General features: G+C 55.5%; 1 protein-coding gene across 2 annotated transcripts; it reads left to right on the plus strand.

Annotated features, from left to right (window-relative positions):
* The first annotated feature begins 155 nt into the window (after positions 1-155).
* FCHO1 (FCH and mu domain containing endocytic adaptor 1) lies at positions 156-27,855 on the plus strand. Of its 2 annotated transcripts, XM_033853911.2 has the most exons (28): positions 158-219; positions 5,058-5,102; positions 5,828-5,902; positions 10,437-10,528; positions 11,593-11,667; positions 12,817-12,958; positions 14,355-14,507; positions 14,738-14,842; positions 15,887-15,985; positions 16,078-16,174; positions 17,261-17,305; positions 17,419-17,497; positions 18,230-18,254; positions 18,646-18,703; positions 19,187-19,365; positions 19,448-19,472; positions 19,847-19,898; positions 20,461-20,552; positions 20,944-21,219; positions 23,100-23,212; positions 23,322-23,409; positions 23,562-23,670; positions 24,380-24,535; positions 24,853-24,985; positions 25,427-25,626; positions 26,276-26,331; positions 26,842-27,006; positions 27,567-27,855. In XM_033853911.2, the coding sequence occupies exons 3-28, from the start codon at positions 5,876-5,878 to the stop codon at positions 27,587-27,589; spliced, it is 2,664 nt and encodes an 887-aa protein (XP_033709802.1). In that variant the 5' UTR covers positions 158-219; positions 5,058-5,102; positions 5,828-5,875; the 3' UTR covers positions 27,590-27,855. The 2 variants fall into 2 exon arrangements, with proteins under 2 accessions (XP_073659143.1, XP_033709802.1); XM_073803042.1 differs by lacking the exon at positions 18,230-18,254 and having other exon boundaries at positions 156-219; positions 17,261-17,309.

Here is a 27,855-nt window from a genome sequence, read left to right on the forward strand (position 1 = left end):
CTCGCCGCGCGCTCTCAGAGCCCGCCCCTGCCTCCAGGCCGCCGCGGAGGTGGGGACTCTCCAGGCCACGCCCCAAAGGCGGAGCCAGCTGGCGGCCGCGCCGCACCGCGGAGGGAGGGAGGGAGGGAGGGGAGGGGAGGGGAGGGGCGGGGCGGGCTCGCGTGTCAGCGACCGAGCCGCAGGTGGCGGCGGGCGCGGGGCTCGGCCCGAGCTCGGGAGGTAAGTGCTGTCCACCGAGACACCCCCGAAACCCCCTGGCCCACGCAGCCCCCCATGCGCACCGCGCCTGGCAGCCCGGCGGTCCCGGGGGTCAAAGGCGCGGCGGGGTGTGAGGGATGGAGAACAGGGGGTGGGGGGGCTGCGCAGTGGGCTCCCCGTCCTTCCCCCCGCTCCCTCGTGATAATCGGGGATCCGCGGAGGGAGCTAGAGACCCCTCCCAAATCCTCCATCTCCTGGCCTAGAACTGGAGCGTACAGCGGGGCAGCTATGAAGCGAGACCCCTCCCCAGATCCCTTTATTCTAAGCCTGGATCTGGGTCTAGGTTCCGGGGCAGAGATGGGGACGCCACTCTCCCTCCGGCCTGGGACCCAGGACAGCCGAAATGGGTCCCAATTTCCCTTTTCCCAGCTCTGGCCTGTAGACCCCTGGGGACCAATATGAGGAACCCCTTTTCTCTGCTATGAACCCCGATCTAGGCCTGGCCGAGGAGCTGGGGGTCCCCTGGTCCCTCCTCTAGAGTGTCCTTTTCCAGCCCCCCCGAGCACAAGGATGGGCGGTGGAGGGGCCTTTCACTGGCGTCCTCTGCAGGGACCCCAAGTTTGGAATTCTAGCGAGGGGTCAGTGTGGGGTCCCTTGCCTGCCGGGCCAGGCTTAGAGAGACTTGGAGCATGGACTTGGTGGTGGTCCCTGCTTCAGTGGGGTTGGGCAGCGAGCATCTGTTCCCAGGGATTAAAATAAATCGTAAATTAGGATCTTGCTGGAGGCTGGCTGCAAGTGAAGTGCGGAGGAGTGTTGGGGGGTGGGTGGCCCCTCCATCTGCCTCAGATCCCAGAATTTGCCTGCCCCAGCCGCAGTGGGGACCTGGAGGTGGCTTTGGATGGACCTGACTCACTGTTGACCTTGGGCAGGTGACAGACCTCCCTGAGCCTTGATTTTTTTTTTTTTTTTTTGAAAGTGGGCTTTGGAGCCTGTATTCTACAGATTCTGAAACCCACCCGCCCCATCTTTTGCCAAATGTAACTCCACCCTTTTGCTAAAGATGTTGGTGGTTGGAGGAGAGAGAGCAATAGGTTTGGAGATCTCCCCATATGCCTTGCTGGCCTCTGAGCCTCAGTTTACTACACTGCAAAATGGGTTGATGTCACATTCTGGCATTGCTGGAAGGGTTGCTCTGCCAGACAGTAAAACATATTGCCAAGCTGCCATCATCAGAACAGGGGCTCCTCCACTCTGGTCGCACCCACTGGACTGCCCGGGGCACAGCCTGACCCACATACCTTCACCCACACCAGGGGCAAAGCCGGTACCTGGGCAGGATCCTGGGCAGGAGGAGGTGGGAGGCACTGGGCCAGTCTAACCCCTATCCCTTGGGGCTCTTTCCCTGTGGTGGGGCTGGGAGTCCAACGCTCCCAGGTTCAAACCCAGCTCTCCTGTGGATGGCTTTGCCCCTCTGCACCTTGATGTGTTCTTCTGTGAAATGGGCTGAATCGCCCTTGGAAGATCAGAGCAGACTGTGAGAATGGGAGTGCTGCAAGTGCAGACATGATCATTATAATACTACAATCATTATCATACAATATTATAATTATTATAATATTGTAATTATAATACTAAATACATAAATGTAATTATAATACTAAATACTAAATACATAAATGGGGTCAACAGCTGACTCGGGTTGGGGCAGGGGTAGGAGAGAGGGAAGTCTGCAAGAGTATTGCCTGCTGTGTCTCCAGAGCTCGGTAGTCAGGTACACAGTTGGTGCTCAATAAGTGTTTTCCAAGTGAAGTGATGGAGAGGGAGGAGACCAGGGCGGGAGGACTGAAAAATTCCTGAGCATAAGCTCAGATGCCGTTCACAGCCCAGTCTGTGTGACATGGGGCCGGTGCCTCAGTTGTCTCATTGGGGTAATGGCTGAGATGAGACACTGCTTCCAAGTGCCATTGTGAGAATCAAGCCAGATTGTGTAAATGGGCACAGCCCTGGTGGTCAGCCTTAGAGGGGAGGAAGCACATGACAGAGCTGGTCCTTGAAACAGCATAGCCAAGCGGCCAATCACAGGAAAGGAAGAGAAAACCCCAAACTGGCCCTACTGTGAGCAAATTAGAGTCCAAGGGGGAGCAAAATGATATCCTGTTTCGCAGAACCTTAGAGGCCCAGAGAGGTCAGGGGCAGCCCAGGGCCACCAAGTGAGAGGTCAGGAGCTCCAGACAACCCATCAGGAACAGGAGCCCTGCCTTCTTTGCTGACTTGGTTCCTGTCTTGTTTTATCTGCTCCGAGACCTGCTCTAATTCTGAACCGGCAAGAAGCCCCAAGGTTTTGGGAATTGGTGCTGGGGAGGGTAGATCTCTGGGCAGCACCCAGAGCCTGTGTCAGCCACCTCCCGGAAGGACTCTTCCCCAATTCCAGCAGCCAGAGGATGGGGACATCCAGGTCCACTGACAACCTGCTGTGTGACCTTGGGCAAGTCCCTGTCCATCTCTGGACTTTGCCCTGGCTCTCTGGAGGCTGGGAGACCTGGGTTCACGCAGGGCTGACTTCATCAGACACAGTGACCACCGTGTCTCAGGCACAATATTTTAGGGGTCTGTAAAGGTGTTTTAACTTCTTTTAAAATCAGAAGGGGAAAAAAAAACAAGCTTTGGGGTCAAAGCAAACATTTAATATATGGTATTAATATATTCGTCTCTATGCCAAATGTAATTGTAAAATATAGTTTAAATTCTCTTTTTTTATTGGAGGAAGGGGCCCATGAAAGCAAAAGTGCCTCTGGCCTATGAACGTCCTCAGGCGGCCCTAGGTTCGAGTTTTGGTGCTCCCATTCATGGGCTGTGCAGCCTTGGGCAGGTGGACTCCCCTCTCTGAGTCTTGGGTCCTCCCCCAGTGAAGCAGGCATCATTGGTCCCCCTCAGAATGGTGAGGTGTGGAATGTTTAGCCCAGGGTTGGTGCTCAATTTGTGGGTACTATTATTTCACAATTGTTGTCAAGATTATTTGCTTGGTAATAATAGCCCCGGCTAGGGGCCTCAGTTTATCCGCCCAGGACCTGCACGGTGCCAGGGAGGTCCCATGGGTGCTGTCTGGAGGGGGAGGGGAGGTGGCTGTTGGGCCGTGGGCGGGGCAGGGTGAGCTTCCTGTCCCCCAGGCACAGGGGCCTCTGCTTGGTGCTAACGGAAGTGGCAGGGGCCACGTGGCTCTCTCCTGGTGCCTGCCCCAGCTGACAGGGGCTCTGGCCCCATTCACTGTCTGGTGAGTTTGAGCCCAGGCCAGGAGGCCCCCACTGCCCCTCCTTGCCCCGCTCAGGAGCAGAAGGGATACCGTTCTACCTGGCCCGGGTTTCAGGAGAAACAGTAGGTGTCACTTCCTGGGCTGGGCTGGGGCCTGCGCAGGGCCACCCTTTGCTCTGCCACCCCGACCCCCATTACGACTCTTGAGTGGCGGGAGGGATGGCAGGGTGGTCGGGGGAAGATGGAGATCCAGAGCCATGTGTGGAAGTTTCGAACAGGAGTTCTTTTGCAGACAGGTCAGGGACAAAATCATAGTGACCTGGGGCCAGTGAGTGACCTCTCTGTGGCTCAATTTCCTCATCTGTAAAGTTGGGATTGAGCCTTGCGGTGTGGTTGTGAAGGCTGAATGAATGTGTGGTACCTGTGAAGAGCTGGGCACAGCGCCACACACACACTCGTGCTCAGTGTATGTTGGGGGAGGGGCAATCTAATGGGAGTTGTAAAAACAGTAGCAAGATGCTTGGTTTCTGGGGAACTTGGGCCCGGTGGCTCCTAGGATCCTCCAGAGCAGCACTGTCTAGCAGAACTTTATCTGCGCTTTCCAGTTGGGTGGCCACCAGCCCCATGTGGCTCCTGAGCCCTGGGAACAAGACGGGCACAACTGAGGAACTAGGGGTTTAACTGTATATAATTTTATTTAGTTTAAAATTAAGTTGCCACATGGGACTAGTGGTTCCCTTATCAGTTAGCATAACTCTAAGGGATTTGGAGATGCTCAAGGTCTAGGTCATGGCCAGGAACTAAGAAATGAGATGGGAATTTAGGGCTTTTCCCCCTTGGGATGTCAGCTTAGCATATCCCCAGCTGGACTGGGTTTCCTCAGGGGCTACACTAGGAGCTAGAGTTTCTCAGGGGCCCCAGCATCACCCAGCACAGGGTGGTGGTCGGGAATGTTTGTTGAATCAAATAATTGTTTGCCTGGTGAACACCTATTCATGCTATAAAACCCCAACTTCCACGCCCCCTCCTTTAGTCCAGGTCCCCCAGTCCTTGTTCCTCCATTTGGTTCAGCTTTGACCCTGCAGGACTGGGGTATCTGTGTTCAGCTCTGTTTTCCTAGACTGAGGGCTCCTCAGGAAGCAGGCCCAGGGCTGAATCATCTCATGGACCCTGGTATTGTCCTGGCCAGGTAGGCACATGGTGGGTGCTGGGTGACTTACAGAAGTCAAGTGACCAGGGGCTAGCTGATAATGGGTCGAATTAATCTCACTTTCAAGATTAGAAAACTGAGGCTCAGAAAGGGGCAGCCTTGTCCAAGGTCCTTGCTCAGTCCTTTCCTGGTGAGGCCCAGGGAGCTTTCCCATCCTGCAGTCACCAGCCCCGTCCCTGCTGCTACTGTGCCTCCTGGGCTCCCAGCTGCTGCTGAGCTGCCTGCGGGGTCATGAATTATGGATGAGGCTTGCGGGCTCCAGTGACAAGCCCAACCTCAAGTACATGCCAAGGACACCAAGTGTCCCTCCCTCTTCTGGTGGCTTGGCCCTGCCCCCTCTGCAGGGAGGCCTGGGGTCCTCCAGCAAGACCCCTTCTAGGCATTCCCTCTTGTTTTGCAGATGGGGAAACTGAGGCACGGAGCTGGACAGTGACTCAGATACCAGGTGAACATATTGGCTTCCAGGGGGTAGGGTTGGGACTCATAGGGGCACCAGTGTCAGCTGGGTCACCATGGCGAGGGATGAGCTGTCCATTACAGGAGTGTGCATGACATGGAGACTGTTGTAGAGGGATTCAGGAGACCCCGAGGGAACCTTAGGGGCACTTCAAGGACCCCGACTGCCATGTGGCCGATCACAGTCCCAGTGTCCACCTCTCACCAGACCCTCTTCCCACAGGAGCTGCCCAGCGTGGGGCTGAGTGCTCAGGTTGGGACTCAGCTGGCACGAGTGCAAATCCACTGTCATTTCCTGGCTGTGTGACCTTGGCAAGTAGCTTCCCCTCTGGGCAGGGCTCAGTTTTTCCATATGTGAAATGGCCTAGAGCTTTTCTACCCATCCCTGACCATGAACTCCTATTCATGCTTTAAAACCCCAACCCCTATGCCCCTTCCTCTAGTCTAGGCTCCCCTAGCCCGTATCTCTTCATTTAGTCTGACCCAACAGGGCTTGGGCATCTGTATCCAGCTCTGTCCCCCTAGGCTGGGGGCTACTTGAGGACCGTGCCCAGAGCTGTATCATTTCAGGGGCCCTGGCATACTCCCAGCCTTGGGGTTTTTGGTTCCTTCTCCATCCTCTTTCTCCCTCCTCCACAAGGAGAGCAGTTGGAATTTCCCTTCCTCAGGCCCGAGCTGGCTATGACTACAGCTCAAACTTGCCTCTCTCTTCAGACAGGCACCAGACGGGAGCCTTCGGGGGTCTCCATAGAGGCCATCAGAATGTCATATTTTGGGGAGTATTTTTGGGTAAGTAAGATCCGCTGTTACTTTGGTGGGGGCTCTTGGAAGGGCTGTGGGGGCTTTTATGGAGATGGAGGGACCTGGGGGCTTGTGGGCAGAGTCTTGGGCAGATGGAGGATCTGCAGGGGATAGAAGTTAAAGTGGGAAAAGTCAGGCTGGGTTTGAATCTATACCCCCAGATGTCATAGGCCTTGTGATCTTGGGCAAGTCACAGGTTGAACAGGGAGACTGAGGCCCAGAGTAGGAATCTCTCACCCGAAGTTGCCCAGTGAGAAAGTGCAGAGTCAGGGCTCAAACCCAGGGCCAGACTGAACTTTCAGGATCCAGGATCATTCCAGCCAGGGAATTTCCACATCTTCCCCATCCTGGAGAGTTGGGGGGTTTTCTTCACTTGACCCCTAGGGACCCGCTCACCTGTCTGCCCTCCAAGCTGGGGACCACATACTGTGACTCAAGGAGCCAAGTGAGACAGACTTGTTTTTATTCATTCACTCCCTCCCTCCCTCCCTGTCACCACCACCCCACACCCAGCCAACTCTGGGAGATGCTGGACCTCCCAAGAGATTCCATCCAAGCCCTGACCCTGAGAAGCCTCCAGTCTGGGGGACACAGAGCCAGTAAGATACACCCAGCCCTGTAGGGTCAGAGGTGAACCCAGTCTTGGGTATGCCCAGAGGAGGAGCAAGGACACAGAGCTGTGTTTGCCATGGGCTTTGAAGGCTGATTTTCCAGGATGTCAGAAAGGCATTCTGGGCAGGGGGAGCAGCCTGGGCAGAAATCCAGAGATGTGACACTGGGTGGCCAGTTGAGGGCACAAGGACTCCTCCCGCAGAGCTAGGCTAATGGGGAGCCACAGAGGATGTGTGAACAGGAGAATCAGGCAAGGACCAGGGCAGAAAGCCCCTTCCTCAGTTGCAAGCCCAGAGCTTGCAGAGGAAGCTCAGTTGCTAGGCAACCCGTTGCCCATGGCAACAGGCCTTTCTCCCTCCCCAGCTGGGGCTCCTCTTACTAGCACTTGCTTTCTTAAAGGGGCTGCATCCCCTTGCCAATTGCGGAGTGGTGGCGGGGGAACGGACCTCCATCTCCTTCCCAAGGGTCAGAGTCCCTGGATTTGCCTCTGAATGGCTGTGTGACCCCATCAAAGTGCTGCCACTCTCAGAGGCCCTGGTGGTGATCTGTGTAAGGGGTGGGGGTTGACCGTTTTGAGGATCGGTGGTCGCCCAAGTATTGGAGCCCTGACAGCGGCACCTACATTTATTTTAAATTTCTCTTAATGGCATGCGGCACCTACATTTCTTTTAAATTCTTTTGCATTGTATGAGGCATGCAAGTTCGCTGCAGAAAATTCAGACCAGCAAAGAGAAAATAGAAGCCACCCCCAAATCCTCCTTCCAAAGATAGCCTGGTACACAGTGGATAAGAGCTTTGACTTTGGGATTTGAATTGGGCTCTTCTGGGAGCCCTTGGGCAGGTGGCTTTGCATCTCAAAACCTCAGGTTCTGCATCTGGGAAAGAGGGATGAAACTCCTGCTTCCCCAGGCCTAAGGTAGTACCCCTGGAATGTCTGTTTCTTTTAATTAATGTTTCTTTTTTAATCTATTGTTAGTATTGGTGACTCTTTGCTGGGTGACGCTGGGGCCCTGACTGGCCTGAAGGGGGCTCCAGTCAGGGGAAATCAAGCCACACAGGGATGCCCCAGTCTTGTTGGACCAAGTCAGGTCTGGAGGCATGGACGGCACTGGGGAGCCACGGGGGAAGTGTGAGCAGGAGAGGGACATGATCAAGCTGTATTAGAAAGATCTCTCTGGGGCTGGCGTGGGAGCAAGATTGGAGTCCAGAAGTTCTGAAAGAAGACACAGGCCCGAGACAGCCCCTCCCAGGACCCTCGGCTGCCAGCCCAGCCTGGGGGAGCCAGACACTGCTGGGGGCTTTGCCAGGTCTGGGAAACGGGCCAGCAGTTGGCTCTGAGTCAGCTCCAGATGCTGGCCTGGGCGGCGGTGCCTGGTGCAGCCTCACCCGAGGATCCCCTGGGCAGGGTGGGCGGAGGCCTGCTGGGGCTGTTTGCTGAGCCCTCAGCACTGTGCAGGAGGCCCTGTGTCTTGTACCAGCCTCATCTCACCAAGTCCTTTGGGAGGTGAGTGCTGTCATTGTCCCCATTTGTCAGATGAGGAAACTGAGACCCAGAGAGGTGAAGTCACTGGCTCAGAGTGACCCAGTGCATAAGAGGAGGATTTGACACTTGGGCCTTGAAAGTATGTTTCTAGGGAATTCCCTGGCCGTCCAGTGGTTAGGACTGTGTGCTTTCACTGCTGAGGGTGCAGGTTCAATCCCTGGTCAGGGAACTAAGATCCCGTAAGCCGAGGCCAAAGATAAAATTAAATTAAAAAAGAAAAGAAGTATAAGAGAAAATATATTCCTGGGGAGCTGGAGGGATCAACAATGCATGTTGGGAAGTGGGAGTCTGAGGAGGGTCTAAGAATGTTCCTGAAGGAGGAGGGCCTGGCAGTGATCCTTGAGAGGTGGAAGAATTTGGATGGGTTGAGAAAGTTGCAGGCTAGTGAGCCAGGTGACAGTAACAGCCCCAGCAAGGATACCGTGGTGGGAAAGAGCAGCATGTCTGCACCATTTGCTATTTGCTGGCGAGGCCAAGAGGCTGTCCTGGGTCTTCCCCAGTCTTGGCCTCCATTTTTCCATTTGCACAGCAAGAGGGATCATCTGGTGGTGACTTCTGGCTTTATCCTTCAAGCTTCCAGGTAACTGGGAGGGTGAACCCCTCAGGTTGGAGGAGGATGAAGGAAACCATCATTTCCAGAGGGTCTGTGAAGTGCTCCCAAAGGGATCACTTTAGAGATTTGTGTTGGGAATTAAATAACATTGGATCCCTCCATGAGCTTCCTCTTTCAGTCTAATTACAAGGCCCCATTTGGTGATAAAATATCTCGACTTCCCTCCGACCACAGCTGATCACCCTTTTTAACTGACAGCTCAGTGTTCAGACATGTTGCCTTTCACGTGTGACAGGATCGGGCTGGCATTAAAACATAGTCGTTGCCTTATTTTTTCCCGTCCCCTTCATTATGGCAAGGGGTCCTGGCTTTCCACTTAGAATAGTGGTAGGGACTTCCCTGACAGTCCAGTGGTTAAGACTCCACACTTCCACTGCAGGGGGCATGGATTCGATCCCTGGTCGGGGAGCTAAGATCCCACATGTCGTGTGGTGTGGCCTAAACATAAGAAAAAATTTTTTTTAAAAAAGAAAAAAGAGAATAGTGGTAAGCGTTGCCCTTTTAAATCAATATATTTGGAGAAGAAACAAGAGCCACCTTAAAGCAATGATAACTAAGTAATACCATGAATCAGCAGAAACTAGGGTTGCCTTTGGGGCTTTAGGGGACCGTGATGTGGATCATCTTGGTATTTACTTCATCCCCATATGAGAGGTAGGTGACTCCCTGCCCCCATCTTAATGAGGAGCCACTACAGGTTCAGAGAGAGACAGTGACTGATCTGGATCACACAGCACAGGCCTGGCCTCTCCCACCATGGTGACCCCAGAACTAGGAGGAAAGAGGTTTGGTGCAAGGCATCAGCAGGCACCAGGGTAGAGGCTCTGTTCCCACCAGTCCCAGGTAAGAGCAAAATAACTTTGTCCATCTATTCGACAAACTGAAATGCCCTTTCTGTGCCCCACCCTGTACTGGATATTGCTGGGTCCTGAGAGAGGTGTCAGACCTGCATCCTGCTTTGTGGGGTTCTCAGAGAGGGAGTTTTCATGTTGAAGGGAACAGAAAACACAACTACAGTGACTTAAGCAACAGGGGTCATATTAGTTCATAAAATGGAAAAGTTGTGCAGTAGTGTGGCTTTCAGGGTTGGTTTGATCCAGCAACTCTACTCAACACACTTTTTATTCAGACCCTCTCAGGTTCAGCTTCTTTCCAAAGTTCATGGTTTCCACTTGGTTTCCAGTATCTCCTGTGACCACACAATCATTTCTGGAAAGAGAGAGAGAAAAACAGGGGAAGAGACTGTTAGAGAAAGGAACAAACAGAGGCAGAGGTACACACACACACAAAGACAGAAAGATAGTGACAGAGAGAGACAACCAGTGAGTGAGAATGTCTCTCCCTCAACTGTGGGAGAAAAATCCCAGGATTCTTTCTTTTTTTGAATTTTTATTTTATTTATTTTTAAATTTTGTTATTTATGTATTTATTCGTCACGCCTCGTGGCTTGTGGGATCTTAGTTCCTTGACCAGGGTTGGAACCCGGGCCCCCTGACGTGGAAGCGCAGAGTCCTAACCACTGGACCACCAGGGAATTCTCCCAGGCTTCTTTCTGATTGGACCAAATTAAGGCCCATGAACAATCCTTGTGATGAGGGGGAAATGCAACAGGTTGACTGGCTCAGGCCTGAACCAATCCCTACAACCAAGAGGATGGACTTCTTCTGGTTAGCTCCTCAGCCCAGCCCCTGTTGCTAGGTAACCTTGATGTCCTCTCCATCCCCTTTCTCAATCTCCACCCCCATTCCCTGCAGGGAGAGAAGAACCATGGCTTTGAGGTCCTGTACCACAGCGTGAAGCAGGGGCCCATCTCCACCAAGGAGCTGGCTGACTTCATCCGGGAGAGGTGAGGTCCCCAAGCCCCACCCACCCCATGGCCATGTCCCACAGTCCACACAGCCATGCTCATCTTGTGCCCCAACCCTGGTGCCCCCCTTTTCCCTTGCCCATTCCATCCTTCCACCACACCACACCCTGCCAGAAAGGATCCAGGCCCCTGGGGTCTCCAGGAAGCAAATGGGCTTGAAGACCCTCCGAACCAATGGTTCTCAACACTATCAGCCCCATGCCCCATCTTAAATGACGATCACCAGGTTCTAACGCCTCCCCCTGAAGAGACGCTAATATGACCTACTTACAAGGAGAATTTTGAAAACTCAGTCTCGGGGCCCTGAGTATGATAAAAGAAAAATCATGTATAATGAAATAATCTGCATCTCAGCATGTCAATGCTCCGACGTCTGAGAAAACATAATAAACTCAAATGGCAAGGCAGCCTCTGCTCCCCAGCTTCTCAGCAGCTGAACGCCCGTTAAATCTGGGCAGAAAGTCCAAAGGATTATTAACCAGGTTTTTCTCTTTGCGGCTGTCACGTGGGACCTGTCGCAGCCATACAGGACAGGGGCCACTCTTTATTTCATGGGCCTTCAGACCCTGGATCCATCCACTGTTGCTTATGCTACCCCATGGGTGCCTCTCTCAGAAAATACCCCAATGGGTAACTGGTTTTAACTGGGCACACTGCTACCCCAAACAAAACTGAGGTTCTATTAGGATGAAAATGTGAGTGGATATTAGGTAGGCATTTAGCAGTGTCTAGAGGGAAAGAGGAAATACGAGTTTGTCTTCTGCAATTAAAGGAGACAAAGCATATAAAACATTTATATTATGTGCTTAAAAATTTGTTTATCTGCTGTTGCTACTGCTGCTACTACTACTGATGTTTTTACTTAAGGATTAAAACCTCTCCCATGAATTTCCAGAACACCTCCCCCTGTCAGGGGACTGTATCATTCTCCTGGAGAGACACTGCTTAGATGCTTGAGATGGGGAAACTGAGGCCCAGGGGTGTGGGGCCTTTCCCAAGTGTGCTCAGAACCTTCCCCATCCTTGCCTTGTCCTCCTACCCAGGGCCACCATCGAAGAGACCTACTCGAAGGCAATGGCAAAACTTTCCAAGCTGGCCAGCAACGGGACCTCGGTGGGGTGAGTGGGCTCTGGGTGGGGCAGGAGTGGCCAAGGGTGTGGTGCGCTGGCGGGGGGCAACAGGAGCCTGCCCTTGGGTGGACATCTCTTCACGCTTGTGATATGTGGAACAGGGAGTCATCCCCCTGCTTATGGGGCTGATTGGACAGAGGAATATAGTTCATTCATTCACTAGTTCATTCATTCATTCACTGGATATTGACTGAGCACCTACTGTGTGCCAGGCATTGTTCAAGGCACCAGGGGGCCCGGGGCAATCAAGACAGATAAAGCCTCCAGTCACCTTCATGCCCTGTTCATAGGTGTACATCTGGGATGTGTGACGAGATGGTTGTTAACCACAAACATGAACAAAGTCCTTTCCCAGGGAGAAAAGTGCTAGGAAGAGAACAGGAGCAGTAGAGGCTGGCCGCTATCTCTGGAGCCGAGACCTCAGTAATGCGAAGGAATCAGCCATGGGGGTGTCTGCAGGACAGAGACCCGGGCAGGTGGCTCAGCTAGTGCAAAGGCCCTGAGGCAGCAACGCACCGTACATGTTCAAGGAAGAGCAAAGAGGCTGGCATGGCTGCAGGGCCTGGACAAAGTGGAGATGAAGTAGGGGAGAAATAGAGGGAAGGGGCCACAGGGCCCCAACGCACAGGTGACTTTTAAACCAGGATGTGATGTGGTTCCATTGGCATTGCAAAGTTCCCTGCGGCTCCCGTGGGGCAAAGGTTCTGTCGGGGGCCGAAATGGCGGCAGCAGAGAGCAAAGGCAGGGGGGAGGCCAGAGGGGTCTTCTGTCGAGGTGGGAAAGCCCCTCAAACTTGATTTGGGCAGGTTGAGTCTCAGCTGCCTGTGAGTATCAGGCGGGGCCTGGAGTCCAGACAGAGGACTGCGGGGCCTCGGCCTGGGTTTAAATTCCAGCTCTGATATTCATTTGCTGAGGGCCCTTGGGTGAGTTATGGAGCCTCCCATGCCTCAGTTTCCCCATCTGCCACAGGCCCACCTCACACAACTGCAGTGGGGATTAAATGAATTCATATGTGTTCATGCTTAGCAGGGCCCGGCACACATTAGATGCCTGAGCCAATGCCAGCCATGCTGTATGAGGGGTCCCTGGGGGGCTGGGCCTGCTGGGCCCGGGATGTGTGACCCCACCTGTTTCCAGGACCTTCGCCCCACTCTGGGAGGTCTTCCGAGTCTCCTCAGACAAGCTGGCGCTCTGCCACCTGGAGCTGACACGGAAGCTGCAGGACCTCATCAAGGACGTGCTCCGCTACGGCGAGGAACAGCTTAAGGCACACAAGAAGGTGTGTGCTGTGGGTACCACAAGGCTGGTGGATGCGGGATGCCAGCGGCTCTCAGGATCCCAGGACTTCTGGGGCCTTGGAACCTCCAGCCCCTGGTGTGTGCCTCTGAGAATTCTGTTAATTCCACGACATCAAACTCAGAATCTCACAGACCTGAGCATTGGTGAATTTCAGTCTCAAAATTCAAGAGCAGGGATCTGCAAACTACGGCCCGCGGGCCACAACCAGCCCACCACCTGTTTTGTGCAGCCCTCGAGCTAAGCATAGTTTTTCCATTTTTAAGTGGTTGAAAAAAAAACCAAAAGAAGAATATTTTGTGATGTGTGAAAATGACCCCTGATCTAGAGCATCAGGGGCTACAGATCTTGTTATTTGACGTTTCTAGACTCTGGAAGAGCCAGACCTTAGACTCTCAGGATCCCAAAATATTTGAAGCTTAGAATTCTAGAGTCATAAAGGCTTTGCATTTACAGATCCCTAGAATCTGCAGGGGGTTTTTTTTGTTGTTTTGTTTTGTTTCGTTTTCTGGCCGTACCGTGCGGCATTCGGGATCCTAGTTCCCTGACCAGGGATCGAACCTGCGCTCCCTGCAGTGGAAGTGCAGAGTCTTGACCGCTGGACCGCCAGGGAAGTCTTGAGTCTGTGGTTTTTAACCCCCGTTAAAAAAGGGAGTTGGGGGCTTCCCTGGTGGCGCAGTGGTTGAGAGTCCGCCTGCCGATGCACGGGACACGGGTCCGTGCCCCGGTCCGGGAGGATCCCACATGCCACGGAGCGGCTGGGCCCGTGAGCCATGGCCGCTGAGCCTGCGCGTCCGGAGCCTGTGCTCCGCAACGGGAGAGGCCACAACAGGGAGAGGCCTGCGTACCGCAAAAAAAAAAAAAAAAAGGGAGTTGGTAGTACTTCATACTGTACAGTTAAAAATGGTTAAGATGGCCGCTTTTATTGTATATGTATTTTACCACAGTTTTTAAAAAATTGAGGAACAAGGAAGTTTTCTACAGGCTGATATGGAACAATCTTGGGAATGAATTATTAAGTGGAAAAAACTGAGTTTAACAGTACGGACTGTTGCCATTTGTCATAAAAAATGGGCACATTTGATGGTCCATGTGCCAGTTATTTCTGGAGAAGTATCATGGTAATAATGGGAGTTTTTTACCTGAACTCATCCCTTAAAACTTTCTGAAATGTGAATTATGTGTAAATATTACCTATTTAAAGAGTTAACATTTTTGAAATTCATAGAATACTCAGAAAAAGTATTCTCTAGGACCTGGAATCCCACAGAGTTTGGGAAGCTGGGAATTTCATGGCATACACCTGGGGTCTGCTCAGGTCCTGTACCCCAGCAGGGGCTTCAGGTGGAAGCCCCGCATGCTCTTCTCCGCTCCCACAGTGCAAAGAGGAAGCAGTGGGCACCCTGGACGCTGTGCAGGTCCTTGCAGGCGTCAGCCAGCTCCTGCCCAAGTCCCGCGAGAACTATCTGAACCGTTGCATGGACCAGGAGCGGCTGCGGAGGGAGAGCACCAGCCAGAAGGAGATGGACAAGGTGGGCACACAGCTGCAGGTCCCCAGCCACCGCTGGCCCACACAGGTCAGAGGAATTTGCCGGGGGTGACGGAGCTGCCTGCTGGGAGAGTGAAAACATATCACAGAGCGATGGTCACTGAACCTGCATGAACCACATACATGCTGGGCACCCCAAGGAGTCTACCTGCTGGGGGATGGGGCCGGGGGAAGTGCCCTGAGTGTCACCCTCTCAACTCTGTCCCCTCCTAGGCAGAGACCAAGACCAAGAAGGCAGCAGAGAGCCTGCGGCGTTCAGTGGAGAAGTACAACTCAGCCCGTGCCGACTTCGAGCAGAAGATGCTGGACTCAGCTCTGGTAAGAACCAGGCATCTGTACCTTAGAGACCTACACATTCCTGGGCCCAGGATGCTCTGGCCCTAGAAGTCCAGAACCTTCCAAACCCTCGACTCCAGAAGCCTTAGAATCACAGGCTTAAAGCCGTAGAATTCTAGAGCCACTTAGCTATTGTTACTGTTATTATTATTTCAAAAACCAAGTCAGTTTTGTGCCTTAGTTTCCCCACCTGTAAAATCGGGGCAGTAATAGTACCTGCCTCATAGAATTGTTGTGAAGATTAAATGAGTCACCATATGTGAAGTTTTCAGACAGTACCAGGTGCATAGAAACCACTCTATGAAGTATTAGTATTATTATTTTATTATCACTGATGAGGTTTTTGAAGAAGACAGTGCAGAGTTTAGAAGCCAAGAGTCTCCTGACATGTCATCGTAGCTGAAAAGCCTGGATTCCTGGTCCAGCCTCCATCTCTCCCCAGCTCTGCCACCTTTGGCAAGGCACTGCACCTCTCTGGGTCTCTGTCTACCCAAATGTTTGAAAAGCAGATTGGGATCTCAGGATTAAGAATCAGATTTTTTTTTCTGATTTTGCAGTGATAGAAAGTTGCAAGTGATAGAAATCTTCATTCAAACTGACAAGGAGACGTATAGGCTCAGGGAACTGAAAAGTTCAGGGGGCAGAGCTTCAGGTACGGCTGGATCCAGGTGCTCCAATGGCATTGACAGGAAGTTGTGCCTCTCTGCTTCTCAAGTCTGTTTTTCTCCCTGAGGGCTTTACTCCCAGGCAGACATACCCTCCCGGATGTGTGTGTGTGTGTGTGTGTGTGTGTGTGTGTGTGTGTGTGTTGCAAAGTAGCCACCAGCAGCCCCCACATGCATCCACCAACACATTGACTTAGGGTATGAAAGTGTTTTCTTCCATGGTTCCAGCAGAAGTCCCAGAGCTCTTCCCCAAACCAATCACTGAGGCCAGGGGATTGGAACATCCTTATTGGTCAGGCTGGGTCACATAGCCACTCCTTGTGGCCCCACCTTCCCATTTGCCCCTCCCCTCCTGCCTCAGCGCTTCCAAGCCATGGAGGAGACCCACCTGCGGCAAATGAAGGCCCTGCTGGGCTCTTATGCTCACTCAGTGGAGGACACCCATGTGCAGATTGGGCAGGTGAGTGGGGCCAGGGGTGGGGAATGAAGCTGGGGTTCTGGGAAAGAGGGCCTTGGCCCTGCCTGATTACACACTTCGTCCGCCTGGCCCAGGTACATGAGGAGTTTAAGCAGAACATAGAAAACATCAGCGTGGAGATGCTGCTGAGGAAGTTTGCAGAGAGCAAGGGCACAGGCCAGGAGAAGCCTGGTGAGTCTGGGTATCTGTGGGGGTTGGGCTGTGGAGCTGTAGGGAAGGAACAGGACTCAAGAGGGAAGAGAATGAACCTCTCTGGGCTTCGTTTTCCTCATCAGAAAAATGGGCTGATGACAAATCTAACTCAGTAGCCCACAGAGGAAGAGGATCTGCTGCCTGATCTTATGTGTAAATCTCTTACAACTGGATACCAGAGGGACCTTGAATGCCAAGCTCAGCCTTTCAGATTTTTCCCTGAGGGCCCAAGGGAGCCATTGAGGGTTGTTGAGCAAAAGACCAATTTGAAAATGTCCAGATACAGAGTTGAGGAGGAATTGAGAGCAAAAGTTTTGGGGTCACATCTGGGTTTGTGTCTTTTCTTTGTTGCTCATTGTGTGACCTTGGACGTCTGTCTTGCCTTCTCTGAGTCTCAGTTTCCTCACCTGTAAAGTGGGGATGATAATAACCGCCACCTAATGGTGTTGTGAATGTTCAGTAATTTGATGCAGATAAAGGGCAAAATGTGTACCTGGCACATAGTAGGCACTCAGTAGATGCTGGTACACAGTTTACGTCCCTAGCTCTAGTCAACCACTAGGGTCTGTCTTTTCTCCCTCCTGTCTCTATAGCCCAGCACCAGCTCAGGTCACCTCTCCTTGTGTGGGCCCCCACTCTTGCCCTTCACTGGCTCCAGGTTTGTCATGCCCTGCTCCTGCTTACATACCCTCTATGGCTCCCCATCACCCTTGAGAGAGAGTCCCAGGTCATCATCCTGGCACCTGAGGCCCAGCCCATCTCATAGACTTATGGTCCATCCCCTGAACCACCCAATGCAGAAATGCTGGAGGTAGAAGAAGTAACTCAGGCAGTGCCCCCTCCGGTCCATCCCAAGGTGGCAACCATCCAAGGCAGGACCAGAACACTTGGCCCATCCCACTCATGACCATCTCTGGGGCTGATTCAGCATCTTGGCTCAGGCCCTGGACCCTGACTGGTCTTGAGCTCAAATCCAGGTGCCATTGTGTGGCCAGAGGTATACTGCTACCCTTGCCAGGCCCAGTCTCCCCGCCCAGCTGAGTTTCTCAATCTTTTCTGTCTCAGGGCCTTTGGACTTTGAGGCGTACAGTGCGGCTGCCCTGCAGGAAGGCAAGTACGTCTGGGCCTGGATGCCCAGGCTGGACGACAGGGATGAGGGAGACAGAGCTGAATGGGAAGGGAACCCCCCAGGGCTCAGCTGCATCCCCCTCATCTGTCCTCAGCAATGAAACGTTTGCGGGGAGCCAAGGCCTTTCGTCTCCCAGGACTGAGCCGGCGGGAGCGGGAGCCACCTGCAGCTGTGTGAGGAAGCACCCCAACCCAGCCCTGGCCCAGGCTAACCCAAGATCCCTCCCCCTGCCCAGGGTATCCCAGAAGGCCCCTGCTTAGGGTAGCCCAGGAGAATCGTATTCCAAGCTAGCCCAGGAGTCCCTCTACCCAGGCTAGGCCAGGAGCTCCTCTGTCCCAGACTGGCTCAATATTACCACTGCCCAAGCTAGTCCAGGATCCTCCTTTTGCCAAGACTAGACCAGGGCCTGCCTGTTCCCCCTTCCCGGCTGGCCCAGGATTTCTCCCTCTGTCAAGGCTAGGCTTACTGTTTCCCCACCTAATCTAGCCTGGCAATTCTTGCTCTGTTAAGATGAGCCCAAGAGTCTCCCTGCCCAGACGGGTATCACATTCCTCCCTATGCCCATGGTTTCCCTGGCTAGCCCAGGATTACCCTTGCCCAGGCTAGCCCAGGATTCTTTGCCAAGGCTAGCCCCATTATTTCCCTGCCAAGGTGAGCCCTACATTCAGACTAACTCCAGGGTTCCTCCGCTTCCAAGCTGACTGAGAACACCCCGTGCTCAGCTAACTCCAGATTCACTGCCCCGGCCCCAAGCAAGCCCCAAGTTCCCACCACCTGCAGGGCTAGTTCAGGACAACATAGCAGCCCAGGGGCTGGCCCCAGGTTCCGTGTCTGGTGTTGGGGGCGGAGGGGAGGGCCAGAGGAGGTGGGGGAGCTGACACTGACACCTCCTTCTGCATTCCCAGAGATTCCCTGGAGCCCGATTCAGGGGTGAGTGCCATGGGAGGGGCCAGGCCGGGCTGCAAGTGGGAGGGGTCCATCCCACCTTGGCCCCCCTGCCCAGACCTGGAAGCCAAGCCTGGAGCTCAAGGGGCAAGAGGTAGCACAGCTTAGGGACCAGGTTCAAATTCCACCGTGGCTGCAAACTCCCATGGACCACGTGGGAGGGACCAATGTCCCCTCTTAGCCTCGATTTGCCCCTCAGGACAGGTTGCGGCATGTTCTGTTCCTCCAAGAACCTGCCCACGAACTGCGAGAAGATCGTTATTGCCATTGGGGTTGTTTCTCGGTCTGAGTCAGGGCCCACAGGTGGAGGGGGGCATGGCAGGGTGAGATGGGAGGTTTGGTGCCAGAGAGACTAACTCACCACTTGTCCCCCCAGACATGTCCAGAGGTGGATGAAGAAGGTTTCACTGTCCGGCCTGATGTGACCCAGAACAATATCCTCCTGGCGCCTTCTGGGGGCAGTTGTTGGCACAGCAAGGACAGAGCTCTGTCCACAGTGATCCGCCCACCATTAGCAACCCTCTCTGTGTACATCCTGAGGGGAGCCTCCAGCTGTGAACCAAGCAGATTCAAATGCAGACACTCGCCCCTGCGGGGTCAGGGCTGAACAAGAGGGAGAGAGGGGAGCTTGGTTACCCCAGAGGGGGAGCCAAGGGGACTTCCTGGAGGAGGGGGTCACCGGTGTTGGGGTTTAGCAGCTGAATAGGAGTTTACTAGTTAGGACAGGGCATGCTTGTATGAAGGCTTGTGGGGGGAGGAGAATGGCAAATACATGGTGTCAAGGCAAGGGTGGCAAGTGGTGAGAGATGGAATTGTGCAGTGCCTCGAAGGGATGTGAGCAGGAAGAGATGGATCTGAGGGCTGACTGGAGGGAAACCCCGTGTTAGAATCCGCTTGGCCCCTTGACTGCAGTGCACGCACAGCGGAGCCCTCCCACTTCTCATCCAGCGACTCCGATTTCGATGATGACGAGCCCCGCAAATTCTACGTGCACATCAAGCCCGCCCCGGCCCGGGCCCCAACCTGCAGCCCCGAGGCAGCCGCAGCACAGCTTAGGGCCACAGCTGGCAGCCTCATCCTCCCTCCTGGCCCAGGGGTGAGGCGTGGGGAGGTGCTGTGTGTGGGGCAGGTGGGGCTGGCTGGATGCCACCGACCTGATGCCACCCCTTTGTCCACAGGGCACCATGAAACGCCATTCTTCACGTGAGTAGCCTGTTAAGGGGTCTTCAGTTTGACGAGGAGCACGTGGAAGGGAGACTGGGCCTGGAGTGTGGGTGTGGGTTTGAATTCCAGCTCTGCTGTGTAACTTGGGGCAGGCTGCTTACCCACTCTGATCTCCTTTTATAAAATGGGGTCATTGTGAGAATTAAATGGGAGCCAAAAGGGATCGCTGGGGCTGGGAAAGAAGCCAGAAACTGGAGACAAGTTGGCTCAGGTTCGAACCCCTCTCTGCCTGATTTGCTGGTCACCTTGGGCCGCTGACTAGACAGCTCCAAACCTTGGTCTCCTTGGTGTGTGGAGTGGGAAGCAGTGCAGGCCTGGCGACAGAAGGGCTCAAGGAGGTGCATCTCTTGCAGGGGACACCGCTGGGAAACTACAGAGGCCTCGATCTGCCCCAAGGGCTGGCAGGTGGGTTCCATGGGAGGTGGGGCACTGGGCCCACGTGAGTAGGCAGGTGAGGGCCATCCCTGCCTCTCTCCTCCTCCCCTGCTGCCTCCCCATGTCTCCGACTCCCCTTCTCTTATCCTGGCAGGGAGTTAAGGGCGTGCCGTCTTTGAGGGACCACTCAGTCATTCACTTGATGAACATTTATTGAGCACCTTATGTGTACTTGTGCTATGCTGGGTTCTGGAGATAAATGACCAAGACAGGTGCTCCTCAGAGTCCCACTCTAGAGGCTCAGATTTTTTAAATACTAAATAAGTTAGGGCATATTCGATGCTTCCAAGTGCTGTGAAGAAACTGAAGCAGGCAATGTGATGGAAAACAGGAGTGGGTGGCTTTAGTTGGGGCCGTGGTGGAGGGGTAGCAGGGGAGGTGCGAGGACTCTGAGCTGAGCCCTGAAAAGGAGCAGGAGGTGGCCGCAGGGAGATCGTGGGGGACAGAGCTCAAGACGAAGAACAGCAAGTACAAAGGTCCCGAAGTGGGAGGAGGCGTGGAAACGCCCCTCTTGTCCATTCCCTGTCCCCAGCTGTGCAGAGAAGCTGCCATCGGACGAGCAGGTTTCCAAGAACCTCTTTGGGCCTCCCCTAGAGTCCGCCTTTGACCATGAAGATTTTACAGGTGATGGGGGTGGGGCTTCGGGGACGCGGGCGGCCAGCAGGAGGAAGGGTGGGGCCACTGCAAGGATAGGAGGCTCAGGACCGTGGGCCAGGCCGGAGGGAGGACTGTGGGGGTCCTTTGTGGGTCAAAGTGAGGGTGGGCGGGGCCATGGCACGAATGGGCGGAGCCGGCGAGAAGGTGTGGCCTTCGTGGGAGTAAGGATGACAGTGAGTGGATAGGCAGGCATCAGTGGAGGTGAAAGTAGCCAGACGGCATGGCCTGGGGTGGAGGGGGGGTGGGGGAGACATCGAATGGGGGCGGACCTTCCTCGACATGGGCGTGGCCTGCGGGAGGATGGACGGGACTCCGTGTGAGTGGGGTCTGGAGCTGGCTGCCCCCTTCCCTCCCCCAGGCTCTAGCAGTCTCGGCTTCACCTCCAGCCCCTCGCCTTTCTCTTCCTCGTCGCCCGAGAACGTGGAGGACTCTGGCCTGGACTCACCGTCCCACGTGGCACCCGGCCCCTCCCCGGATTCCTGGGTTCCCCGCCCAGGCACCCCACAGAGCCCACCTACCTGTAGGGTGCCGCCCCCAGAGTCGAGGGGGACGCAGCCCCTGCTGCCATCAGACTCACCACAGCCCCTCGCACCATCCCCGGGTCCCTGGGGGGTGGAGGCTGTGGCTGGAGGAGGTGAGTTCCTCCACCCCTAGTCTGAGAGTTATCTGAGTCCTGGGGGAGGATTGAGCACCTAATGTGGCCAGGGTCTGAACAGGATGCTGGGGACACAGCCGGGACCCAGGCAGGCAGAAACCCTCACTCTTGCAGGGACAATAGTGATACGGATATTTAACAAGGCAGGAGGTGGCAGGTGCCTGGTGAGGACTCAGAAGGGTAGGGCCTCCCTGAGGAGGGAACATCTGAGCTGGGATTTGATGGAGGTGAGGACGCAGCCATATGGACATGGCGGGGGAAGGGCATTCCCAGCAGAGGGCACAGCCTGTGCAAAGGTCCTGGGGTGGAAGCAGGCAAGACCCTTTGAGGAACAGTTAGGAGGCCAGTGCGGGTGGAGCAGAGTGATGAAGGGAGAAGGAGGGAGTGGAGGGGGAGATGTCGGCAGGGAGATGGGATCAGGTGGGGGCTGGTGGTCCCAGGGAGGAATGTGAGTTTTACCCCTAGCAGGGTCAGAGCCACAGGAGGGAGGGCCGTGAGCAAAGAAGGGGTGGGACCTGCTCGGATTGCAGGCTCTCTCTGACCGCTTGGTAGGCAAGGATGAGAGCCAGAGACGAGGGAGGTGAGTCCAGGTAAGTGGTGATGGGGTAACAGTGGGGAGAAGGCCAGAAGACAGTCACCGGACCCGGAGAACAGAGGAATCAGGGCAGAGGGCCTGAGGGCAGCTGAAAGGAGAGGGAAGGGCAGAAAGAGCAGGGAAGATGGGGCGGAAGAAGCTGGGGTGGGGGCGTGTCAAGGCTGGGCCTTTAGACGGCAGGTGGATGGGGGAGGCCAGGCTGGAGCACCCTGTGGACAGCTGTATGAAGACATCAGCAAGCTGAAGTGGGATGGAAGGCTGCCCAGGGAGAGGGTAGGAGAGCGCCCAGGCTGGAGCAGGGGCAGGGCTAGAGGGGGGGAGGAAGGAGGGGATTGGCTACTGGTTGGCTCCTGGGGGCCTGAGTCAGAGGGACTGTGGGCTGTGACCACATGAGGTCCCCAGCAGTGGTGACGGGGTGGCGGGGGGTGGGGTGGGGGGCTTGGTACCATCCTTGGTTAAAGAAAGAGCCTGGTTGGAGCTGGTTCAAGGGAGGGCTCAGGGGAGTGAGTGTAGACCGTGAGTGTAGACAGATGAAGTTGTCTGCGCTTTACTGTAGAACTAAGGTTCTCAACTGGGCCAGTTATGCCCCTCAGGGGACACTTGGCAATGTCACCACTGTTACTTGATTGTCACCACTTGGGGGCGGGGTATACCTGACGTCTGAGGGGTGGAGGCCAGGGAGGCTGTTCATCACCCTACAGTATGCAGGGCGGCCCCAGCATCATGAAGGATCCAACCCTGTTGAGAACCTTGGCACAGCCTGGGGTGTAGGTAGGAGGGGAGATGGGCGAGTAAGCGTTTGTAGATGGAGCAAAGCAGGGACACTAGTGAAGCAAGAGAGCGAGGGGAACCTAGGTGTTACACCATGATTAGTTAATTTAGAAGGGTGTGACTCAGACGCAAGCCAGGGTGGGAGAGTACCCTTGGAACTGCCGAATGTTGGGTAAAATGCCTCTGCCAAATCCTCACCGCCCCCCCCCGTAGAGTGCCTACCTCCTGAGCATCCAGCCCTTGCTTGCATACCCCCAGCAATGGGGAGCTCACCCCTTGTTGAGCCACCAGTGTAGTGTCTGGGAGACTCAGGGTTGCAGATGGTGTCTACAGTCCTGTCCAGCACCTTCTCTGTAGCCCTAGGACTCCCAACCATCAGGGGGTCTCCTCCTATAAGCCCAACTCCCAGTTTGGGGCTGAGTTCCTCCCCTGGGGAGGTTGGAGAGGCCCAGGCAGCAGCTCAGCCATGTCTGTTCTTATGCTCATTCCCCAGACTTGATGCCTGTACCTGCTGACCTTGCAGCCAGGGAGGGCCTGGCAGCCCCACCCCGGAGACCTCGCTCCAGGAAAGCATCCTGTCCCCTCATGCGCAGCAACGGGGACCTGGTAGGGTGAGGGGGGGTGGCAGGAGCCGGGCTGGGGGTCGCCTCCAGGGTCAGCATCGGGGCACTACTGCTAGGGTGTTCACAGGCTGGCCTATCTTCTTCCCTTCCAGTCTCGTTCCCTGAGCCCCTCCCCACTGGGCTCTTCAGCCCCCAGCACCATCCCAGAACGGCCCAGCTTCTCATCCCAGACAGGACATGGTACGTGGGTCCTCTCTGGGCCTCAGTTTCACCTCTGATCCGGGTGTGTGGCTTAGTGATACAATGGAGGCCGTGTCGGCAGAGGGCGGGTTCTGGAGCCTGGGACCTGTGCTCACTCTGCCTGTCCCTCGTTCCCTCCCTGCCACCCCCAGGAGTCTCCCGGGGCCCAAGCCCTGTGGTCCTGGGCTCCCAGGATGCCCTGCCCGTGGCCACTGCCTTCACTGAGTATGTCCACGCCTACTTCCGTGGCCACAACCCCAGGTACACAGTGGTGGGGCACAGTGCAGATGGTGACAGGCAAACATAGGGCTCCCTGGGGGCTGTGCATCTAGGTTCCGGCAGGGACAGCTTTCAAATGGGTTTCATGATCTGCTTTACCGTGGAACACTGAGCTAAACAACCAGACCCATCCTGAGGGCTGTAGGAAATGGAAGGCATTTGAGCAGGGCTAGGCATTGATGTAGCCACGGTTTAGAGGAACTCCTCTGAGGTTGCTGTGGGCGTCAAACTGAAGGGAGCAAGACCAGAGGCCAGGCCCGTGGAGGGGGCAGGTTAAGGGTGAGTTGAGGGACCAGGGATAATCTGGGGGCGGTGCCCAGCCGAAAAGACCTTAAGATCAAGCCACAAAGAGGAGGAGAGTATTGGACCGGAAACCTAAGCTGAGGACAGTTACAAAACTGAATGTTTTGCTTTGAGCTTCCTGGTGGCCTGGGGAAAAGAGAACTGGAGAAGGGGGTGTTCCTGTCTCCTTCAGCCCAGTGTGGATTCTTCCTGGTGTCTGGATTGCTGTCCAGGCAGGGACACAAGAGGTGGAGGCTGGGGCTGGGAGGCTGGCCATGGTCAGAGCCTTGCTGATTCTGAGGGACCTGGTAAACCACAGGCTACAGTGAAACTAGGAGAGAGGGGAGCGTGAGGTGCCAGGCACAGCCCTGAGCCAACGCCCAGTGCCTTCACCACCCGCCCCCACCAGCTGCCTGGCTCGAGTAACTGGGGAGCTGACCATGACCTTCCCTGCTGGTATCGTGCGCGTGTTCAGCGGAACCCCACCCCCACCGGTCCTCAGCTTCCGCCTCGTGCACACGGCCCCCATTGAGCACTTCCACCCCAATGCTGACCTGCTCTTCAGGTACTGTTGAGGAAAGGGAGAAAAGTTAGGGGGTTCCAGGGACCGGTGGGGGCCAGGAGCACCCCGGCTCTGAATTCCTGTTCTGCCTCCCGGGATTTGCTGTGTGACCCTGGGCAAGCTGCTCTCCCTCTCTGAAACTCACTCTCCTTCTGTCTTTTGCTTCCCACCCTCGCCCTTCCCTGGGAGTTATGCTTTATTGGTCCCAAGGTTAGCCTGGGAATCTGCATCTTTAGGAAGCCCTTGGTGTAGGTTGGATGCTGGAGGCCCTTGGGACGGCATCTCCCGAGGGTTGGGGTGATTATTCCCGGTCTCTGCAGTGACCCCTCCCAGAGCGACCCTGAGACCAAAGACTTCTGGCTCAACATGGCGGCTCTGACTGAGGCCCTGCAGCGTCAGGCAGAACAGAATCCAGCTGCCTCCTACTACAACGTAGTGCTGCTGCGGTACCAGGTGGGCCAGGTGGATGGCGGGGGGCAGAGGGGGCAGGGAGGGGATGGTGGATGGGGACAGGGTGAGCAGGCAGCAGAAATGGAGGCTGATAGCAATGACCGTGGGGTGAGCTGTAGGCGGGGTGGGCAGTGTAGGGGGGCCTGGCCTCCACTAGTGCAGATGGCCCCATCGTGCTGATTAGAAGAGGTCCGATCCCAGGACCTGGCAGCTGGCACCTGTCCCCAAGACTTTGTTAGAATGGGGCACTCGTCTGCCCTCTGCTGGAGATGTGTTGTAACACAGCCTCTCATCAACAAAGAGCCCCTGGGGTGTCCTAGGCAGTGCAGTCAGGTCAGTTGAATGGCGGGTGGCATGGCAGGGGCAGTGTGGCTGAATAGTATGCGGTGTGGCAGGACAGGATGGCTCAAGCCGTGTCTTCTCTCCTGTTCTCCCTTCCCCTAGTTCTCCCGCCCCGGTCCCCAGTCCGTGCCTCTGCAGCTGAGCACCCACTGGCAGTGCGGGGCGACCCTCACTCAGGTCTCGGTGGAGTACTGCTACCGGCCTGGTGTCACAGCCGTGTCCACGCCACTCACCAATGTCCAGATCCTGCTGCCCATAGGGGAGCCTGTGACCAACGTCCGCCTGCAGCCGGCTGCCACCTGGTGAGGGCATGTGGGAGGCCTGGGGAAGCTCAGCAGTGCCCCCAGAACCTAGCAGAGCTCCCTTTGATACACCAACTGAAGCGTCCACCCTAGGCCTGACCATTCCCTGTGGGCTCACCTTGCTTGGAGCTAAGGGTGATATTACTAGCAATAATAATGTCTGACACCGAGAGCTTCCTACATGTCAGGCTTGTTCCCTGTTTTCTGCACACACTGACAGGCTTGGGGCTCTTAGCAATCCCTCAAGGGGTTGGCCACCATCATCCCCACTTATGGAGGGGGAGCTGAGGCACACAGAGACTAAGTCACTTACCTAGGTTCCACCAGGATTTCAACCCAGCCACCCACTGGTGGTCCCTGGCTTTCAGTCACTGCACAATGTTGCCTTTGTTTTGTACAAAAGGTAGAACCTGCCACCAAGAAGCCAAATTTATAGGGCCAAACGCATCATCTAAAAGTGCTGCAAGGCTGTAGAGCCTTCAGGAACCAGCTGCTCCACACCCCACCCCCATTTCACACATGGGAAAACTGAGGCCAGGAAGGAGACCCGGCTTTCTCGGGTCATGTAGCCAAGGGGCAACTGAGCTGGGACCCTGGGCTCCCCATGTCCTTTCTGGTGGAGACCGGACCAAGCTTCTCTTGATGCCAGGAACCTGGAGGAGAAGAGGCTCCTATGGAAGCTTCCGGATGTGTCCGAGACAGGGGGTGAGTTATGATTGTGCTTAAGGTCGTGGGGGTCTCAAGTGGGAGAGGCTTATTTCAGCTAGGGGAGAGGGAATTCCCTGGCAATCCAGTGGTTAGGACTCCACTTTCACTGCTGAGGGCGCAGGTTCGATCCCTGGTCGGTTAACTAAGTTCCCGCAAGCTGCGCGACACAGCTAAAAAAATTTTAAAAACGAACTAGGGGAGGATTGGGGATGTGCTAGGAGCAGGGCAGTGTAGCCATCAAGGAAAGCTTGAAAGGGCTTTGACGAAGCTGGAGGAGAGGGCATCCCAAGGGGTGGGCACAAGAAGTGCAAAGGCCCTGAGGCAGGATTCCTTTGCAAACCACACACAGCCCCGTGGGGCCAAAGGAAAAGGGTGCAGGACACAAGAGGAAGTCAAACGGGACAGAGCCACAGATCAAAGGGCTCGGGTGCAGGGCTGAGGAGGAGCCCAGGTCACAGCAGGACTAGGGTCGGGGAACAGGACACAGCTGACCTCAGACCTCCCCAGGCTCTGGCCGCCTGTCTGCCAGCTGGGAGCCACGCTCGGGGCCCAGCACACCCAGCCCTGTGGCTGCTCAGTTCACCAGCGAGGGGGCCACTCTGTCCGGCGTGGACCTGGAGCTGGTGGGGAGTGGCTACCGCATGTCACTGGTAAAGAGAAGGTTCGCCACAGGTACGCCCTCGCCCTGCCGCTGCGCATCTCCGGAGCCAAGACCAGGCCGGGCTCTGAGCCCCACTCCCTGCTTCTGCCAGGGTGCGGGGGTGGGGGAGGCATTTGGGGTGTTTGGAAAGGATAGGTGGGTGTTGGGGCCTGGAGACCCAAGATGGGGGGCACAGGTGGAGAGGGGTGGTCAGGGCCCCAATGAGAGGGATCAAGAAGTGTCCCCTACAGGACTTCCCTGGCGGTCCAGTGGTTAAGACTCCGAGCTTCCACTGCCGGGGGCACGGGTTCGATCCCTGGTCGGGGAGCTAAGTTCCCATATGCCGCGGGTGCAGCCAATAAAAGAAGAAGTGTCCCCTGGCCGGCATCCTTGCAAGAACCCAAGGCAGGGAGCCAGCAGCCCCTCTGGTGCACCCATCCCCACCCCCATTCTCCCGTCCCCACAAGGGGCTGCTGGGGTCCATGGGGCAGTGGGAACAGTGAGTTACAGGGGGGTGTTTTGAAGAGGATTGGGGGATCCCAGGGTAGGGGCAAGGGCCCCCCCTGCACCCCTCACAACCCTGCCTCCACAGGGATGTACTTGGTGAGCTGCTGAGCCTGCAGAGGCCGACCAGCACCACTGGCCCCAGCTCTGCACTGCGTCCTGGTGCTCACTGACTGCTCCCTGGCCCTCCTGCTAGACCCGAGGGTCCCCCACCCTGGCCTCCCCTGAGGCCCTGACTCCATGGAGAGGATCCCAACACTCAGTCTGGCTGAGCCTGAGATCCACTCCTGCTCATGCCAACTCTCATGCAGGTCCTTGGCCTTTTAATGTTCTTTAAATAAACACTCTATTTTCTAATAAAATAAATAACAAGCCTT

Source organism: Tursiops truncatus, chromosome 3 (assembly GCF_011762595.2).
Source record: "Tursiops truncatus isolate mTurTru1 chromosome 3, mTurTru1.mat.Y, whole genome shotgun sequence".
Lineage (NCBI taxonomy): Eukaryota > Metazoa > Chordata > Mammalia > Artiodactyla > Delphinidae > Tursiops > Tursiops truncatus.

Bases quoted from the DNA above. Each gene is read 5' to 3' on its own strand.
- FCHO1 (XM_033853911.2), top strand. From the start codon at position 5,876: ATGTCATATTTTGGGGAGTATTTTTGG. The intron at 15,986-16,077 runs GTGAGTGGGGCC...CGCCTGGCCCAG, and splicing joins CCCATGTGCAGATTGGGCAG to GTACATGAGGAGTTTAAGCA. The intron at 23,671-24,379 runs GTACACAGTGGT...CGCCCCCACCAG, and splicing joins TTCCGTGGCCACAACCCCAG to CTGCCTGGCTCGAGTAACTG.